Raw genomic sequence first — 22,304 nt, 5'->3', positions numbered from 1 at the left:
AGACGCAGACACAGACACAGAGCCGCAGACCAGATGGACAAACGGACCGACGGGCAGACATCGTCAAACATCTCGGCAATGTTTGGACAGTGCGATTGCTCCGTTAACCGTTAGCTGTATTTGTTTTTTTTTTCTTTTTTTTTTAATTAAAAGTACGAGTATCTGCAAGATACATTCACTTTTTATGCGGCTTATTGCGCCCGGTGTGTGAGAGGCGCCGCGGCTGACACTCAATTGGCCAGCACTTCACAAATTCGTAATGAGCATATGGTCTTCATAAATCATAACCAACAATTGTTTTTAAGGCCAATCAGCTAACTAATACGCTCTGTGTGATATCTTTTTACCGACTGGATTGGACGGCATCGCAACGTCATTTCGCGTTTAAATAGTTTTGAAGTACAAATTGATGGTAAATATCATGTAAGGGGAAGTTGTTTTATAGCTCGACAGACTTTCATAATTTAATCATTAAGAATGGCAGACGGGCGTTACTCGATCAAGAGGGACTCTGCAGTAGCGCCTTCGCCTAAGCCCTATAACGTCCTATACAGTCCCTATAACGCTCACTCTCCAGCAATAAATAACCTCGACTACTTATAAATCCAGCACTAACTCGTTGTCAATCTTTTTTTATCCACAGCTGCCCAGCACGTACCAAACATATTGCCTGTATGTGTGACAGTGTGTGTGTGTAGCTGTGTCTATGTGTGTGCTGCCCACCTGCCGCATAGGCAAATCGAGCACGTTAATTAAATGTCAACAGTTTGGAAATTGAGAAGCGCGCGGGTCGCGAAAGGACGCGGAGTTGAGAGCGAAATTGAAACCGAAACCGAAACCGAAACCGAAACTGAGACCGAAGCGGAGGCAGAGACCAAAGCTGAAGAGGAAGCAGCAGAGGAGGCAGCAACAGCGGAGGCAGCAACAGCAGCAGCAGTAAAAGACGACAGCAACGAATTGAAATTGTGCAAAATGTTTGCATGACTGTCAAATAAATCATAAGAAGCGCAACAACACAAACGAAACAACAACAGCAACTTGCCACAACAGCAACGACTAGCAAGAACGACAACATGGTTAATGCAGTGATGGATGCCATTGCGGTAAGTGTCCAACTGTCCAGTTGTCCAGTTGTCCCATATCCAGTGCCGCCGTAATAAGTCCCCGAGCTCGTTTAATTTAATTTTATAATAAATACACGAACAAAATATACATATTATTTCAAATGCCCTTGCTTAGGGCATTATAAGCCACTCGAGCACTATGTAACGCAGATGATAATAGTTGGATCAGTACAAACAGCTGAGTCGATTTGACTCTGTTAAGAAGCAGACATCTCTGTCTCAATTTTACTTTCAATGTATGTAAATTATATATGTATATCACAGCTAGATATATAGATATAAATATATATATATCAAAATATTTTTTTTTGTCATCTACTGCTACTCTTCAAATACCTCAATCAATTTACACAAATCTTATCTAGATCGAACAAGTATATATTATATATATATATTACACTAGATAATATAGATAGATACTATATCTTATGGTGCAACTACTATATAGTTGTAACTATGTATATATATATATATATCTATATATATTCATCTACTTCATCTGCTCATCAAACATCACAATCATCTAGAAATCTTGCTTGACTTGGCTATGCACAAGTCTGTTCCATACACAAATCTTAGCTATATCCAACTACTGTCTATATATTCATATATACAGTTACATATTCGTCTAACTAACTACATCTTCTTCATGTCACATCATTTCTATCGCCTCAGCTTCAATTCTCTGCAATTCATTTGCTTCAAATAGAGCTTAACAAATTTATATATATAATGCCCAAGGCGATTCCAATTTGACTAAAGCTGCTGTGGCTGTTATCTATAGCATATATTTATAGAGTATTTAAGCTTCAGTTTTCGACTTGTTTTTCCTTCGTTTTTTACTTTTAATTTTATGATTCCTAAATTGAAATTGCAGTCGCAGCCAATTGAAGTTTTGTTTGTACTTCAAACAAGAAACTCGGTGATTGTCGTTTATATATATATATATATATATATTCTCTCTCTCTCTTTCTCTCTCTCTCTCTCTATCTGTCTCTTGGTATGTGTGTTTTTTTGCGCTGCTTTGCCCACATTTTCAATTTGAATTTGTTTGCTGTGGCAATTGCTCAATTGGCTGGCCTGTCTACATGCCGTCCGTGTGTGCGTGTGTGTGTGTGTGTATGTGTGTGCTTAAGTGCCTGAGTGTGTGTTGCACATTACACGCTAAGCCATGTGTTTAAGGCCTTTTTTCTCCTCAAAATTTGCATATTGAGGTATAAAACGACACTGCACGCTGCACATTAAGCGTGCAATGAGGCGTATGCGTGCTGTGCTGCAGCTTGCAACACGTGTGCCACATAAATGGGCTATTAAAGCCTGAGCAAATTAGAGACACGCATAGAGCATGGAGCAGAGGCATAAAGCAAAGGAAGAAAATATGGAAAATGGCAGTTGAACTTTTACTATAAATACCTGGGCCTATATACCTATATATACACACTTATATATATATATATATATATATATATATATATACATATACATATATATTTATTATATTATTTTAAGGAATGCATTGCAGAAATGTTTGTTATTTCCCTTATCAGTCTTAATTGTAATAGCTATTATCTGTGTGGTTTTATCTGGCATTAGTTTGATAGTAAATTAGAAGTGCTATCTTAACATTCTAAAGCGCATTCCCATTGTCGGCTAGAGCGGATTCACTTCGGGTTTTCCACTTGAATTTTGAGCGCATAAAATTTGCATAGTGCTGGCTGGCAACTGCTGCAAGCTTTTTGGCCAATGCGAACTGCACAAAGGCCACAAACTGTACGAATATTTATAAATACCAACAATAGCAACAACAAAATGAAACAAAATATATAAGAAGTAGAGGAAAGACAGAAAAAAAGGCGAAAAAAAAATAATAAATACCAAAATAAACGCCTCGAAAAAGACGCCAACTGAAACCGAAAAACAGAAAACAGAAGTGGAGCTCAAATTAGCACAGAGCGTGGGAGCCGGTTTCGCAGTTGTATGAATTTGTGGCATTAAGCGTGCTGCACGTTGCACGGTGCCTAGGTGCCTGGCTGCCTAGGTGCTTGACGCATGTGGAGATGGCCAAAAAAAAACAAGAAGAAGGAAACCCGTTATTATAGGCGCGTAATTATTGCGAGGCGTTGCGTTATCGCCAGCCTCGTCAAGGCCTGCCCCACTCGATGGCAGCCCGGCCGGAAGTCAAGACCAGTTCGTACGTATCATGTCCAGCGGCTGCAGTTGCAGTTGCGGCTGCCTTTTGGCGCTTTGTTTGTGTAACGGAAATTCCTCACGCAGGCCGGCTTCAACTGCCTAGACTAAGGGGCCATGATTTGGCAAGTCAAGAGAGCAGCAGCAGCAGCAACAGCAACTATAGAGCACATAAAATATGAGAAAAAGCCAATAGCTGACGGCAGCCAAAGTCGTTTCTCATGGCCAGTCGAGGCGTCAGCACTTGATTGTCTGTGTCAAGTCGATGGCTGCTTGAGACATCCGTTCATTAACCCACAAACCTGACAGATTTGCATAGAACTTGATTACCAATCGATTCCGATAGCTGTTGCAACTCTTTTTCGTTCTGCTTCTGCTTCGACTTCTTGTTCTTGTTCGCTGATTGCCTGGGAGCCAAGTGGTATTGCTCGAAATATATTTGTCCACGTTTCGCAAGAAATGTTTCTTCAATTATATATATATATATATATATATACTATATATATATATATATATATATATATATATATATATATATATATATATATATATATATAACACGAGTTAGATACCCAGAGTTAGAGAAAGAGTAAGACTTAGAGTTAGCGCTTCCTTCTTGGCCCACATCAGTGGACTTACATTTTTGAGAATCGCCAAGAAGGGCAAATTTGTAAAATTATGAAAACTAAGAAATGTTCTATAGAACAACAAATGCAAGCACAAAGTGATTTGATCAGGAGCTGAGGCGCTTATATGAGACATAACACCCGGCCTTGTGCGGACTTTTCATATGAGCAAATTAATTTTTCAATTATTAAAAGCACTTTTTTGTTCTAGTCTATTTTTCCATACTTTTTCCTAAACATTTCCAATTTCATATTTTTTTTTTTCCTTTGCTTTGCTCTTTGCAGCTGCTCAGCTCGCTGGCCAGCGATCTGGATGTAATGCTAAATGATTTGCGCTCAGCGCCCAATCATGGTACAACAACAACGGCGGCAACAGCAGCAGCAATGACAACAGCAACCATGCAACAACAACAACAGCCACAGCAGCAGCAGCAGTTTCATCAGCAACATTCAAGGCAATTGCAGCTACAGCATTGGCAAAGCATTAACAACAACAACAATAACAATAACAACTTTAGCTACAACAACAACAAATACAATAGCAGCAGCAACATACAACTGCCACGCCCACAATACTTAAGTGATATCAAATTGAGGCCTGTCAAAACGGGCACATTACCAACGGCAGCAGCAACAACAGCAACACAGCAACATCAGCAACAACAGCAACAGCAACAATCGAATGGCTTTCAGCGTCGTCGCTTGGCCACAAAGTCAACGCCGCCGCCGCCGCAGCGTCGCTCCACGCGTCGCATGCGCAGCGAACAGCAGCAACAGCAGCAGCAGCAGCTGCGCGAGGAGCTCGAAACTGATGCTGATGACACGGATGCTAGCGAATTGGCCAATATGACGTCACCGCTGAGTGCCAGTGCGGCTGCCACGCGCATCATTGGGCTATCGCCGGACGTTAAAAAATTGCAGAAGCTGCCGCTCTGGTGCCGCAACAACAACAACAACAACAACAACAGCAACATCAGCAGCAGCAACGGCAACAGCAACAATAACAATAACAATGGTAGCAGCAATGCAGTCAGCGCTATAGCAGCGCAGCGTCGTTTAACAGCAGCAACAACAACAACAACAACAACAACAAAACGCCACATTCAACTGCATCACAGGTAAGTGTAGCAAGCGTGACAACTTTGCTCTAGACATAAGTCCATAAGGAAGTGGACTCTTTCCCACATCTGCTTAGTCATGCAGAATTCAAATTTGGGCCAAGAAAATACTGAGAACGCGTCGAACTGACCGGCGATTGGGGGATGAGCATGGCCTTGTGCATGGCCCGTGCATAGAACCAGGAAGGTGATGCGCCGTGGGTGTGCTAGCCGTGACTCAGGCCGCTGTGTGTGCACAGCTATACATACATGCCTCACATACACACAGAGGCACAATCACATTCGCAGTCGCAGTCACAGTTCAGTCTGCGGAATGGTTCATGCATCGTTGAGCGCTTCATGCGAATGGCAAATGCTTGAATGCCTGCAAGGTGCCTACCTAGGCAGTCAGTCTGAAATTGCAGGGCAGCAGCGTAGCTCAATTAAAGGAGCATGCTCGACTAGAGGATGCCCTGCCGGCATGCTATATGCTAAACAATGCTAATCCATATCGAGTACTGAGCAAACGATATTTATCGATTCTAGCCAAACAAAGTTACCGATTGTCTGCATCTGTAACAGCAGTTGCATGTATAGTGGCTAGACCTAATAGAATACATGTCTTTAGCTCGAAGATACGCACATTCTTAAGCTCGCAGCATACACCTCATTGCGCTTTGACTACAGGGTATACACAAATAAAACAATCGAGTCAGAGACAATGGAGAATTCCTTATCTAATTACAAGCATTACAAGTGTGTATTTAAATGTTCAGTCAGTTTATCTTGTATCCATCCGAGGATAATTTCAGCTTAAATAATACCTTGAACTTACATTTCGAGTTCATTTTCTTGTTGACTATGACAAATAAGCTTCAGTGAAGAAGTAGATTGTGCCCTTGTGTGTACATATAAGAAAGTTGTAGTTGTAGGCTATCTACAGCTAAGTTGCAAGATCAGCTATATAAGCATAACAGCATAATGAACACAGATATACTTGGGTAATATGTAGAACTTAGAGAGAGTTTATTATACTGTTTGTAGAGCTATCTGACCTATATCTTTATGCATTTTCATATATTCTGGATAGGTCGATTTTATTGCTCTCTTTTTATTTAATATATAAGAGGCAAAGGAAGGCGTGGCAGGGCGTTTAGTTGATTTGATCTAGACTTGTCCCTGAACTAAAAAAGCTACTGAGCTGAAAACTTGAATGCCTATGTCTACTTATCGAAATTGAACGATAACACTTGATCGATAATTGTTAACTATTAGATTGGATTTTTGAGTGTAACTTGAGATGGAGATTTTTAATTTAGATTTCTATGTTAAATACTCAGATATGTATATACACATGTTTTAGAGCTGAAAAGTTGGATGCATGGTTCAATCTATCGAAATTGATCGATAACACATGCCAACTCATTATGATCAATAATTGTCCACAATTTTATTTTAATCAAATTAATCAAGTGTGTGTGTATGTCTATGATAGGCCATGTATATATGAAAGAAGGCGCAAAATGATTGGAATATCAGGGTCAGGGCATGTCCTAGTCGGACACTCCCGACTAGAGTAGTGAATTTGATCAAGTGATCAATTAATTAAGTATTACATCAATCATTATTATATGTATACACACAAAACTATATATATATATATCTATATATGGCTATTATAATATGTTAATACACCTTTCACTTTGTTGATTTGAATTCGAATTCACTTCAAGCTTCAAGCCAACTAGTTAGTTGTCTAACTTCAGTTTTGAAATGTCAAAGGCAAATTGCATTTGACATCGAGCTTGTTCTTGCCAGGGATTCGGTGGGCATGCGGCCAAAGCTAAAATCCCAGCTCGCTTAAGCTGGACGCGTCAAAAACTAAACAGAAAAATATTTTTGTAATCCATATAAGGCGCAATATGTTTAGCATATAAATTATGAGGCCAGTCAGCGGCAGATGCTGAAGAAGTTGGAGAACTACAAAACAAATCCCAGTTGCCCTTGCACCCGCCCGGACGCCACTCCAACACGCACATACAAGACCCTCGTCGCGTTTAGTGGCTGTTGTTGCTTTTGCTGTTTCGTAATCGTCGTAGGCGTCACATGAATTCGGCTCAAGACATTTTGGCCAAAAAACAAAACAACAGCTAACAAACGGAAGGCGGGGTCTGGCAAATATGTTAAAATGAAGTGTTATATATTTTATGTGGCTGGCCGCAACAGCAGCAGCAGCAAGACGAAGAACAACAACAACAACAACAACCAATAACAATTTACAACAATATCCCTTGACAAGAACAAATACAACGGGCCATAAACTTAAGTAAATATGAATATGGACATGGCTAGGATGACGATGGCTTCTTCAGTTTCAGCTTGTTGACAGCCACACAGCCAAGCATTACGGAACCCATCCAAGCAACCAACACAACACAACCCCGAGCTGGGCGTGGCTGGTATGAGGGGGTTGTCTGTATGGCATTGCAAAGGGTTGTGACTTTTGTGTCTTTAGCTATTTATTAAATTTGTTTGCCAACACAAACACTCTCCACTGATATGCGGACTGAGAAAACGTCTCTATGTATATTATATATATGTATATTATGTATATGGGCGGGCAGGAACTGCTAACAGGACCAGCAAAACATGAGCTGCGTAACTAATTTGCTTAAAGTGCACGATGGCTCATCAGCGACATTGATGGCACAGTGGTCTTGCAGCTATGTCAAACTGCGAGCAAGGATTTGAGTAGATGGAGATAGATCTAGAAACTGATTGAAAGAAAACTTAGTTTTTAGCTGATGTTAGTGTAAAGGAATGTATATATATAACGATGTATATTAAAGATGTAATCGACATATAGCAGATTTTCTGAAAAGCTTCACATACATCACATAAGTCACATACATCACACATATCATATACATTGCATACATACATCCCTTACTTCACATACATCACATACATCACATACATCACATACATCACATATATCACATACATCACATGCATCACTTACCACTCATGTATCACATACATCACATATATCACGTACATCAAATACATCACATATATCACATACATTACATGCATCACATACATCTCATGTATCACATACATCACATACATCACATACATCACATATGTCACATACATCACATGCATCACATACATCTCATGTATCACATACATCACATATATCACATACATCACTTGCATCACATACATCTCATGTATCACATACGTCACATATATCATGTACATCGCATACATCACATATATCACATACATCACATGCATCACATACATCTCATGTATCACATACATCACATACATCACATACATCACATATGTCACATACATCACATACATCACATGCATCACATACATCTCATGTATCACATACATCACATATATCACATACATCACATATATCACATACATCACATACATCACATACATCACATACATCACATGCATCACATTCATCTCATGTATCACATACATCACATGCATCACATACATCTCATGTATCACATACATCACATACATCACATACATCACATACATCACATACATCACATACATCACATGCATCACATACATCTCATGTATCACATACATCACATATATCACATACATCACATATATCACATACATCACATACATCACATACATCACATACATCACATGCATCACATTCATCTCATGTATCACATACATCACATGCATCACATACATCTCATGTATCACATATATCACATACATCACATACATCACATATGTCACATACATCACATGCAATACATACATCTCATGTACCACATACATCACATATATCACATACATAACATATATCACATACATCACTTGCATCACATACATCTCATGTATCACATACATCACATACATCACATGCATCACATTCATCTCATGTATCACATACATCACATGCATCACATACATCTCATGTATCACATACATCACATACATCACATACATCACATATGTCACATACATCACATGCATCACATACATCTCATGTATCACATACATCACATATATCACATACATCACATATATCACATACATCACATATATCACATACATCACATACATCACATACATCACATACATCACATGCATCACATACATCTCATGTATCACATACATCACATATATCACATACATCACATACATCACATGCATCACATACATCTCATGTATCACATACATCACATGCATCAGGATTATGCCCTCTACAGCTACAAATATCATATCAAGAGTATTGATATATAGGCAACTATTGTATTTTTAACCACTGTGCAACTGTTACTCACTTCCATACACACAAACACTCACACACACACTTATTTATACACTTCGCAGCCGCAGCAAACTTTTTGCTTCAAAGTGTTTTGTGGTTCACATGCAATGAGCCCAAACAGAAATGAAAAGGAGTGAGCGTTATGGTTGAGGGCGGCTGGCAAGTGGGTGGTTGTGGGTGGCTGTGGGCTTGTGGGGTATTTACAGCCAAGCTGATGACGTCTAAGACAAGCTGGCGCTTTTGAACGCTTGAGCGTTGCGTCTGAGCAACAAATGGATGGCATCTTTCAATCTCGCAAACAGCGACAGGTGTTTGCTTTATTAACTTGCAAATACAGCCACGCCCACCTATGTGTGGTTGACATCTAAACAGATTAAAATAATTAATTTATACGAATTGTTGTCGTTGCTGTAGCAGAATTTGAGGCTAATTGTTGTTGCCGTTGTTGTTGTCGACGGCGCATTGTTAGCCAACTAATTTAAGCTTTTTTGTCAGCGCCTAATCAAATTAATTAACTTTGCATGCGCGCATTAATCAAAATGCATAAGTATTTAAATGGAGCTAGTGTGTAAGAGAGAGAGAGTGTGTGTGTGTGTGTGTGTATATGTTTTAGCTGTGTGCGTCTGCTTTTTCAGCTAGCTTTAAGCCTCAAAGCCATCACTGATGCCTAGTGATAAATTTGTCTCAAAAGACTAGTGACTAAGATATTCGATATGGCTAACGCTCCTAGACGCTGAAAGTTCTACGGAAAATTAATACACAATAAACAATTCAAATGTTGTACAATTCTCATATGCTAGCGGGTATTACCCGGCTTTGCGCGTGCCAAGTTATTTCCATTTGGCATTACAAACTTCATTTTTCTATTATTTGGCAACTGATTGAGTTCTTTGAGTCTAAGTCGAAGTCGGAGTCTGAGCTGGGCAATTGACACGTGGAATGCATTGGCAAGAACTACAGCTCGTTGCTGGCATGTAAGAGAAACGAATGTTATTCAAATCCAAAATGCCAATCAAACAGCAACGGCGACTGCATGATGATATCGAAACGCGTGGCATTAGCGCAGACAGCAATCGTATCAATCATATTTAGCATACAACTGTCAGTTGCTCAATGAGTCAATGCCGAAAGTCAAGCGAAACTTGACAAACTGAACAATTGACAACTCATTTTGAATGTTGAGAAAGCTCGAGTTTCGCAATTATGCAAGAGGGTCATACGATTGGGGGCAGCCAAGGCGGCGGGGCCTCCATCTGACAGCTGTAAAGCTGACAGCACTTTTTGGTCAGCTCAATTGAAGCGTCTCATTAGCCAAAAAAAAAAGTTCTTTTAGCCTGAACTGATTTGCGTTCTCATTCACATACACACACACACACACACACACAGTGCCCACTCACACCTCGTTCAGTTATGCAGAGCAGCAAATTTCCCCTGACAATAGACCGCAACAGCAAAAGACCAAAAGAATGACCAGAGCCATAAAAAATGCCAACCTTCAGAGTGCAAACATTAAAAGCAAGAATGGAAAAAGCAGGAAATATGCAAATTGAAAGGACAACCAAGAATAGAACTGAGCGCCGAGTACTAAGAACTGGCCGTGGGTCTGCTAAAAGCAGGCGGCAAGATTCGCCCCCAAACAGCAACAAATAAAACAAAAAAATACCAAGAAAGCAAATGTCTTTGCCGTTAAAGTGGACGAATAGCAAATACTCTTCCAGATCAGAGAGAGAGAGAGGTATATCAGATAGCGAAAGATATGCAATATTGAAAATTTCTAAGATATTGCAAGCAAGCAAGTGTGCTCTAGCTGAGAGTGTAACTGACTGCGTGATACCCTGCACTAAGGTTGAGTTATGAATCAGTTGTACGGCTAAAGAAATCTAATTTTAAGTAGTTGCAGAGCAATTTATTTAGATAAATGACTAGCTTTTAAGACTCTAGGACAAGAGAGATAGCAGTAGTAAGGACAATGGAGGTGCTATAGAGAGACTGTAGATAAACTATGGAGGAACCATAGAGGAAATGGAGAGGGACTAGATGTGGACTGTAGATGCGCTAGAGAGAGACTATGGAAGGACTATGGAGGGACTATGGAGGAATTATGCAGGAACTATAGAGGTAGTATAAAGAAACTGTAGTGCCATAGAGGTAGACTATAAAAAGACTGTAGGGACTATGAAGGCACTATAGAGATTACTATGGAGGGGCTATAAAGGAACTATTAAGTGACTAGAGAGGGATTACAGAGCGGTATAGAGGTACTGTAGAGAGATTATAGGGGGACAATAGAGAGACTGTAAAAGGACTATGTAGGGACTGTGGAGGCACTGTAGAGAGCACAATGGAGGGGCTATAGAAAGGCTGATCGACTATAAGAGGACTATTGAGGGCCCATAGAGGTGGACTCTAGGGGGTCAATACAGAGAATATAGAGGGACTATGTAGTGGTTATTGAGGGACTATAGAGTAATGATAGAGGCTATAAAGATGGACTATACTAGCACTATAAAGAGACTGAGGGACTATAGACGAACTATGAAGAGAGGATAGGACAAGCACTGAGCGACAAAAGCGACTGTAGAGGGAACTATAGAGTTGTGTTGAGGGACTAGAGAGGGATCATAGAAAAACTCTGATGGGACTATAGAGAGAATATAGAGGGACTATGAAGTGCCTAAAGAGGACTAGAGGAACAATAGAGGCACTAGAGTGGGAATATAGAGGGACCATAGGAGGACTATAAAGGAACTATAGAGAGTACTATGGAGGCACTGTGGAGGGACTTGAGAGGGACCATAGAAGGACTATAATGGAACTATAGAGAGTACTATGGAGGCACTGTGGAGGGAGTAGACAAGGAGTGTGCTACTCATATACTCCTCACATAGTCTAGTTGCTTACACAGCAGACACGCTGCAGTGCCCTTAACTGTGCGTTCAAAGCGCACGCTCAGTTAATGATGCCCTGCTGAAGGGTATGACAATGTTGAAGCTGACGTAAATTGCATATTAAATTTTACATTTTTCATATTTATGCAGCCGGCGATGCGGCGCAGTCATAAAGTGAAAGTGACTCAAAAGGCATTTAAACAGCGGGCACAGTGGGCCCCACAGCGTCTGTGGGGGTGGCGCAACAAGAACAACATTTCAATTTAGCAAAATATTCATTATGCTCAAGTGTAGACGGTAGGCAAATGGCGCTAAACGGAAGCGGAAACGTGCCGAACAAAAGTTGACCCCACATTTACTCACGGTGGCCAAGAAAACTTTTAACACACGCACACACACACTCGAATATGTACTGTTAGCCGGCACTCATTTGGCCATTGTCAGGGAACGTCTTCATTGTCGCTGTTGAGCCACATCGTTGCCAGCGTCCTCGCTGCATTGTGCAAACTTTTATAAAGTTATGAAAAGTCATTCAAGTGCGTGGCTCTAAAAGAGACAAACAGACAGACAGATAGAGAGAGAGAGAGAGAGAGAGAGAGGGAGAAAGCGAGAGACTGAGTCGAATAGTTGTTGAGTGCGAGATTCTGTAAGACAACTTGGCGACTTTTTGGAGCACTTTGTTCTCATTTTCAGCGTACTTTCCCTGCCTTTTTTTTGGAGCGCAAAAACTAAAGACAGCTTCGACAAGAAGTGCGACCAGGTGGTTGGGTTCGGGTCTAAGACTTGGCTGACAATAAAGCCGTCAGAAACGTGCATGTCGACAAGGATGCTGTCCTTAAATGTGCTCCATGTCCTCGATGTCGTCGCCCAAGTCTGCGTCGCAGTCGCTGTCGTAGTCATCTTAAGCGGCAATCCCAAGTAGTTAGACACTGTAAATAAATATGAAATAATGGCAGCAGCACTTTGTGAGACAGCTTGTAAAGCTGACATGGTATATACGAGCTATGCTATATATATAGCAATATTTATTTAGAAATATATATTTATTTATATATATATATATATATTTATTAATTTATATATATACTTTTATTTACATATATATATATATTTATTTATATATATATATATTTATTTATTTATATATATTTATATATATATATATATATATATATATATATATATATAAAATTATATAAGATAAACAGACTCTGACTAAACACAAAACTCTAAACCCTATCGATTTCCAATTGCAATTTATTTTCTTTAAATAATTTAAAATTTTAAAATTTATTAACAATTTGTCTTCAAGCTTTCCGCAGCAATTATCTTTTCAAATTAATATTAACTATTATTTAATATAACTATTTTTAAGCTGCAATTGTCAATTATTAATGCTCGCCTAGCGCCTAAAGAGGTGCATGTTAGTTACATTTTTATATAAATAAAAAGCTTGTTAAGAAATAAACCCAAATATATTCAAAAACTCCTTTTAAATCTGATCAAAAATTGAAATAAAGCAAAAAATCGAAATATTAAGTATACGCCATGAACATAAGAAATACATGATGTCCTTAAATGGTGTTCATATCATAAATAAAATAAGTTAAATATAGCAAATAGTCTATAATTAACAACTCAATTAATTTATATTTCAATAAATATTCTTTAGCAGAACAGTTTGAGCCATAAGCTCAAGTCAAGATGCAGCTTAAAGCCAGACAGCTGCTGCTGTCCTTAATATTTAGATATCTAAGAACTATATATATATATATATCTTCTTGATACATTCACTAGTGCAATCTGCCTTTAGTAGTATTGACTTAGCCGAAAGCCATTTATAATCTTTGACTATAATTTAATCTTCAGCTGTGCAACGAGTAGAGCATCGAGGCTGAGGTGTGTCCTTTGGCTGGCAGCTTAAGTGAGCTTTGCCATTAGGTTTGCTTGGCGCACAGATGCTACCTGGCTGGCTGTCTGGCTATCCGGCTGCTACCTGTCCAGGGCCTGTCGTGAGCTGCACTTTGAGTGCTGCTGCCAAAACTCATTAACCACACGCGTTGGCCACGTTCAAAAGTTGCGGGCGGCTTGCCACACAAGTGGCAACAAGGCGCAGCTTCACAATTTGCAATATTCTAGTTGCTGTTGTTGTTGTTGCCGGGTGTCACTCAGGGGCAGCCACGGCCCCTGCCACAGCAGGCTGTCGCATTTCATGTGCTCAGGATTGCGTGTTCGGCTCGCAGCAGTAAATAATTTTTGCCCAAAGGTTGTTGAAACATTTAATAAAACCAATATAAATCATAACAAACACTTAGCAAGACAACAACAACAGCAGAGCACACACACACATACACGCACACACTGACAGCCAGCCAGCAGAGGCAACAAAGCGTAACTAAAATTCCAAAGCGTTGCCCATTTTGGCCGCAAAAACTTCTGCCGCAGTCGCCGTGCACACAAAAATGCCGAGCAGCCTGCGAGCCGGCGAAATGACAAACGCCAACTGTGCGAGTGTGTGTGCGACTCCGTGTGTGTGTGTGTGTGTAAGAGGAGGCATAAAATTCAGCATTGCAACGCGTGAACGCACCTTTGCCAGACGCACACTGACTGTTGCCCTGTCTCCGTCTCTGTCTGACACACACTCACGCGCCACATGTGTGTGTGTGTGTGCTTGTGTGCGTGTGTGTAGCCATGCTGCTCCATGCTATGTCGCCTCTTGCATAGTTCCATGTCCATGTCGCTGTCGTTGGCCACGCTAGCTTCCCCATAGCAACATTCAGCAGCAGCCAAACAATTTTGTCATGCACAACTAGCAAATACCCTGTAAATGTTAGTCTAAAGGTTTTTTGTTAGTCTTGAAGAATATCTTAATGTAGGCCATTTTTCGAGGAGAGAAGTTATGCTGAGAACTAGTAACGAGTGAGCTAAGCAATGTATGCCCTGTAGATCTGATTGATATATGTCATATATATATAAAATATTTATATATTGCTTATCATAATTCTAGTAATTTTAAGTATATTTTTTTCAATGAATATACCCGCTCAGCTGGCCTTTATCCAGGGCATTAAAATGCGCAAAAAATTAATTGCGGCGCATAAATCAAAAGACTTTTGCTCTCACTCTACGTCTGTGTGCACTCGAAAGAGCCCCAAGCCCCACCTTTGCTTTACTCCAACTCCCCCTACACATACACACACAGACACGCGGACACACACGCACACACAGACATGACATTTGGCATCGCCCGTCGCACTTGCTACTATTTTTGTTTTGGGCCATCATCGTGCATCGTGCATGATTCGCATTTGGCATCCAGAAACTGCAAAGTTTGCTTCACATATTGTTTACTTTGAGCCGGCATCAAGGCCACATTTGATGGGGCCCTTGCACGCCAACGCTAGGTGCTGTTGACCGAATTGTCGAGTGTTGCCAATAATTATTGCTCTTGCACAAAAGACATAAGGACAGCTAGAGTTAGTCAATGAGAGAAAGGAAGAGCAAGACTTTGTCCATTGGCCCTGACAGCCTGACAAACAAGAGCAAAGCTAAGGCTGCCTGATGAATGCCTTTGGCATGGCTGACAGCTTGATAAGCAGTCCACAATTGACGGCTAATTCAAAAGATTAAATGTTTCATAAGCTAAATTGAGCTGTTAGTGATGCTTACTTTACTCGTCGCTGGTTTATTGTGTGCCAAGCGCCTTTATGATTTATATCGTTCCATGTAAAATGTAATAAATGTTTCATTAAAAAGAAACTTCGTTATAGCTCACAGTGCTGATAAAAAGTATGGCAGCTGCAAGTCTGTATTTTAGTAGTCAATTAATCAGTCAGCGGTTACAGATACTTAGAAAAAGCTAGAGTGATTTTGCAGGGAGTGCCCGACTCGAAGATGCCCTGAACTCAGCTCAGAGCTGCACTTGCAGGGCGTGTCCGATTCGAAGATGCTCTGAACTCAGCTCAGAGCTGCAATCATTTTACACTTGTTTTATGAATACAATACAAGCAATACATGCTCTTGTAGGGAATGCTCGACTAGAAGATACCCTGAACTATTTCAAATAATTCCTAATTAGGAAAAAATAAGGATAGAAGCTATACGAAATGAGTTACATTCAAAAGCAACCAGCAAATCGGCATTTCAGTTCCTCAGTCGATTGTTCTCGATAGTAATGAAATAGTATCGAATAAGATAATAAACTCGTTGTGGAATATAAAAATATATATTTAAAATGTGAAATCTCTTGCTATAGTTGAACAGATAGACGAACAGATGATTTGATGGGCTCAGCTTCTGATAAAAAAATTAAAAATAAATGCATTATGGCATGTGCCACGCCTCCTTCCGTCTGTTAATGGAAGTTGACATTTTCTCTGTATAAAGTCTCTATAGATATAGAGCAGACAATATCTAAAAACTCTCTCTAACAGTTTTAATATTTTTTGTAGAGTTTTTTATGACAGTTAGTCAGAAACTGTGATTTTGCTAGAGTCAACATAAATTGAGCTTTAATGTTAAAAAAAAAAACAGAAAACTTTCTCATGGCACAGGCAGAGTTGCAGATTTTCTAGCTACTTCAGGCTGGAGTTTCCCTTCCGTTTGCCTTTTTGCTGCACTCATAAACTAGAAATTTAAATGCATTCATTATTTATGACAATCATTTTTTTAGTTTGTCGTTTTGTGTTTGTTGCCAAGGCCGTTGCACAATTGCTGTCGGGCTCTGACAAACAAATGTCCAAGCGGCAGACACAAGTGGCGGCAGCCGTGACTGAGACAGAGGCTGGGAGCGCCACATCACGCATACGTCATGGGTGCCGGCTATAAAAAGTAACCATGCATAAAATACACACGTCAAAGCAGAAGAAAAAACAACTGAGAAAAAATGATCGTAAATAATGCACAGGCGATTTATCAGCGAGACAGTTGCTAGTTGCAGTTGCAGTTGCAGTTGCCAGTTGCCAGTTGCCATCAGCTGTTGCAGCAGACACCCTCGACCCTCGACCCACTGAGCGCCGAGTTCTGCAAAGCTCGCGGCTTTCCAAACGGCAATTTGGCAATAGTTTTACAATCTGCTGTCAGCGATGGAGAAAAACAAAAAAAAAAAAAAAACGCCAAAAACTAAATCCAAGCAGAACCCTCATGAAACTGGTCTCACTCTGAGGTTTCTGTTGCTTCTTTTTGTTGTAATATTTTGGAGCTTTTGTGGGTTTTGAGTGTGGCTTGGGCTTGGGCTTGGGTCCGTGTCTGTGCTTGGGTCTCGGGCTTAGCCCACGCTCACCGACAGTTTGTTTAGCCCCGTTAAGCCTCACACTAATTACACTTGCGCTTTTTACAAATCCAAACACACACACACACACACACACGCTTACACACAGAACATTTTTCTTAGTCTGGCCGCAAAAAACACGTTGAAAGCCAAGTAGAATGAGCTACAACTCGAACATATTTTCATTTTCATGGTCAAAATGACAGTCTGTTGGGTATGAGTCGCTTCCAGCTGGCTTTTTGGGTTTACGGCAGCGACAAATATGCAAATACCTCGACTGCAATTTCCCTTTTTTTGGCCCAGCTGGCATTTCACTCTTTCCGTTTCCGCTTTTTGTTGCTCTTTTTTTCTGGTTCTTTGGCTGAAGCACGCAAATCTTGATTTAATTTCCGACTATTAAGCTTAAATGGCAGTCAGCCAAAAATATTTGCGGCTTTCGTGCATGCCAAAAGGATTTGTGCTTTAGCATGACTTAAAGCTCATTAGTCCAATGAATGGGGAAACTTATCTGCAGCTGCTACGGTGTTATTAGCAAATGGCTAAATAGTTTCACAAACTATGCCACTTACCAAACATTCCTTGCGCTGTTGCCCAACTTCACAAGCGCTGCGACAGTGTTGGTAAACTTGCTGGCTTAAGTTTTGGCTTGGCTTTAAGCTCATTAGCAGTTTTTTAATATTTGCTAAAGTGAAGTAAGTGGGCTTTCCTATGTTGCCGAATTTCCCTCTGTTTGCCAGTGTTGTTAAATTTTATTTTAGAGCTTTGCTAAAGCTTCTGTATGTAAATAAATGAATTGATTATACTATGTTTTTGTGAAATGCCTAGACTTAAAGATAGAGCAGTGTGCGCTGTTGCCAAATTTCATTGTTGCTAAATCTGTGATTTATTCTTAACTAATTATATATTTACATTAATTTACGTAATTTGTTTTCAAGCTACTTTCCTTTAGCTCTTCACTATACACTAGTTATATGCGCTGTTGCCAAACTTCATTAAGCAGTCTAAGCCCTTTGTGAACTTAGTCTCTAACATGTTTTCCCAATGATTGACAATATCAATGAGCGAAGTTACTGCAAGTTGTTAAGCTTTTAGTACTTGCACTTTTCACATTGTAGTTTGCTATTACGCTTCACTGTACTTAGCGTAGAAACTCTATAAACTGTACGCTCATTCATTATATTTAAAGAGAACACACTCAGCTGTGCACACAGCTGCTCTTTTATAGAGTTACGCGAAATTTATAGCTGCTCAGTTGCCAAAGTTCACTTCAAACTTTCCGCCATCATGTGGCAACCCTGGAAAAGTTTAGTTTTGTTTGTCAAACAATGTCGTCAACTTTACAGCAGCTTAGTTAGTAGCTATCAGTGTTCAGTTTAGTAACGTTCGGGCATACAGTGTTGCCAAACTTCAACGGGGCACATCTGGCTGTCAGTTTATGAGCCACCTGCGTATTAGGCCCCAACTATTGACCAGTTAACCCTTGGCCCGGCACACTATTAGTTATTTATATAAACTTTGCACCGGCCAAGTGACATTGGTTTCTGCCGGTTGCCGGTTGGCCGCCTCTCTGGTGTGACAAATGAATTTGGGTCAAAAGTTGTGAAAATTAAAAAACCAAAAACGGATCCCAACTCAATCGAAGGCGCCGGAGCGTACTCGAACTTGAACTCAATGTGGCAGACACAACACCCACACACATATGATGATGATGATGATGATGCCACAAACCGTTCGCACGTCTCGGATTCTGCAAAGTTGGAAAGTTGGTGTCACGGGACAAAAGGGCTGACCGGCGATTCGCAACGCTTTGCGGACTTCAAATGACATTCAACTGGTCTGTCGAATTGCAATTTTATTTCCGTTTCCGCATCGACGTGCCACATATGCCGCACGTAGCTGCCACGGCTCTCTGTACGCAGCCATTCAATTGAACCTTCGATTCGAATACCCCCTGAAAGTTGGTTCATAGAAAAAAGTTTGATTCTGTTATGCAATCGAATGTTTTGGGTCTGTCGTCAGAGACTATATTAGCGCAGATTAAGTTTCGCTGGAGATCATCGACAACATTTCCTTTTTGATAAAATCTATCAATTTAACATATAATCGATTATTGATATCGATAACTGTATGTGCTCCACAAAAGTGATTAGAATCGATGTTATTATCATAATATTTTGGTTATTGCATCTGATATCTGCAGATGCACGTACTGCCATCGATAACTCCCAGTGTTATCGATATCTCATTTACATATTGCAGTTGTTAGTAGCTTGTGAGATCTCCCATTTCAGGGTATCTTCTGACTCTAAGCTAATGAGATCAGGCCATGTCGAAACTTGTTTCGACTATCGATAAGTTAGCTTGTTCCACAAAATTGATAAGAATCGATATAAATAACATTATTCTTTATTATGACTGTAAGCCTATGATAGCTATCGATATATGTACAGTTATCGATAACGTTCTGTGCTATTGATATATCATATACATATCGATTCGTTGCTTGTGACGCCTCTCATTGCAGGGTATCTGTGAGTCGTTCACTAACGCTTAGTGTCATCCAACGTGTTTCTCTATTTTTAGGAGCTCATCTTCCGGCCAACCAACTAACCAGCCAACAACAAAAGGGACACTAAAACGTTACAAAAGATTTACGCCGCTCTGCGAACCTCTACCCTTCGCTTCATACAGCAACAGCCACGGCACACCTCCCCCAACTGTCCGCCCTTTGCCTGGGTACGACCATTACTTTTGCTTTTGCTGGTTTGAGTAATGGATTAGATTTTTACTCACTTGTTGGGTACGCCGGCTGCTCCATTGGTTCACGCTGACTCCGTGCCATTTCTTTATTTTCGCACCCGCCTTTGATAGTGGTTTTTTATGCTCTTGCCATAGACTGCATACTATCATAATGTTATAGCACTTGCTGGCACAGCCAAAGGCAAGATGGCAAGATTTAGATTTGAGATGCAAATTCGGCACACTTTGAATTGGCTTTAAAAGATTGCGAGCTTGGCCAGGGCCTAAGCAGCCGGATAAGACCTGCAAGAGAACCTAGTCTTATCGATTATTGATCTATACAGACGGTTCTTTTGCTATGGTTGAGATGGTTCTTTTGCTATCATTATTAACGATATTCTAATGATATATATAGTGACTCCTTAGCTCTCAATAGAGTCTAGCTAGTTGATATTGTAGATCTTTTAAGATTTTGTTATTTGTCTTTCCTCCTCTTTCTGCCAAGCGCATACAGCATTCGCCATGAAAAATTCCATTTCTCTCGGTTGAGGGGTTTGTTTCTTGGCTTGGTGTTTTTGGTAACCCCTTTTTCGACCACAATGCTTCCACCTTAAAGCGCATTCCTTTGGACCTTTACGCACTGCGCACTCATGTGTGAAATGTTAACGTTTTTTCCTGCTCAAAGTTGCAATTGGAGTTGCCATCAAAGTAGATTTTTTATTTTCATATGCTCTATAAGAGGCCACATTGATTAAATTGTGCTTTAATTGTGATAAGCAATCGATATAAAATTCTTCAGGATTTGTAGGTTTAATTTATACTGTATTGAAGATCTTTTAACTTTGTGCTAAAGTAAAAATTTGCATCTAAATTTCATTCAGACTAAAAATCAAATGATTTTTTAACAAATTTAATGCACATTTTTCTGTGATATTTTTGCAAACTGGATGAGACTTTAAGTCTTTAGCAACTTCCAGCTCACATACAAGCATAGATATGAAGACTTATAAACCTCTTCCTTAAACAATGTTTGCTTATATGTAATGTTTGTCTTGATAGTGTGCAAGGTTAAATGTTTCATTGCATCAATATTAAGGAAAACGATTTGATATCAAGATAAGATAATGTATATAATATATATATATATATATATATAATAAAGTTAACAAATCGAGTGGATGTCTGTGGCAAGTGTGTAAACAGCAGATAAGCTGCAGGTGCAAATATCAGAGGCGATGCATCAGATGTTGCCAGCCTTAAGAAGTCGCAGCATGATGCACACAAGCTGCAACACCAAACTATGAATGAATAAATGTTGACAGCTGATTACGTTTCTAAATCGGTTGCAGTTGCAGCCAGTGGGGCAGCAATTGACAAAGATACCTATATCTATAAATCCTGTTCAGATGCAGCATCTAGACATAGTTTAGGCTATATTATATAGAATCTAAATGGCTCCAAGTCTTTGCTAGTGCAGCTAATGATTCATCAACCAGATCTAACTTAGTGCTGTGATCTGCTGAACAATAGTTTCTATAACTTACTCAGATCGCAGATCGTTGAAACAGTCTTGAGGTCGCAACACTAAATGCTAATTTCAGAGGTATTTTGTGGTACCAATTTCAGGCAGAGCATAAAGTGCTACAAGTCATTAACTGTAGCATACATTCCAGCAACGGCGACGGCAACTACCTGTAGCCCGACCTCATTTTATGAACCACCCCCAGAAGGAATCTAAATCTATCTAGCAGCCCTCCATGCCCAATGCTGTTTGTCATTTGCCGTATCAAAATCAATCGAAGCTCACAGAAAAACAACAGCAAAAAAAAAAGTGGAAAATAAAAAGGTTAGGCAAAAGGTAGGCTAGGAAGGCCAACCTGCTGTGGGTGAGAAACCCCAAAAACCATCAAAGAAACGTTGAAATTTTATGAGCCCGCAAGGGTCACATTAAAACGCATGTTAAGGCAACAACTGAAACATCGAGAAAAACACAACAACAAGGCAAACAGAATGAAAAGAAACTTGAAAAAAAAACATTGGATCA

The 22,304-nt window shown here is 39.9% G+C and overlaps 1 protein-coding gene across 1 annotated transcript in view; it reads left to right on the top strand.

Moving 5' to 3' along the window:
- LOC111603207 (protein sprint) overlaps positions 1-22,304 on the top strand; it is a 111,881-nt gene that overhangs the window by 8,341 nt on the left and 81,236 nt on the right. The window contains exons 2-3 of the mRNA XM_023320697.2: positions 644-1,103; positions 4,223-5,055. Of these exons, the coding sequence (XP_023176465.2) occupies positions 1,074-1,103; positions 4,223-5,055 (863 nt within the window). The 5' untranslated portion in view covers positions 644-1,073. The remainder of the gene's footprint in view (positions 1-643; positions 1,104-4,222; positions 5,056-22,304) is intronic.

The sequence above is a fragment of the Drosophila hydei genome, unplaced genomic scaffold (assembly GCF_003285905.1).
Source record: "Drosophila hydei strain 15085-1641.00,03,60 unplaced genomic scaffold, DhydRS2 tig00000211-arrow-pilon, whole genome shotgun sequence".
Lineage (NCBI taxonomy): Eukaryota > Metazoa > Arthropoda > Insecta > Diptera > Drosophilidae > Drosophila > Drosophila hydei.
This window is presented reverse-complemented; position numbering and strand designations above follow the sequence as displayed.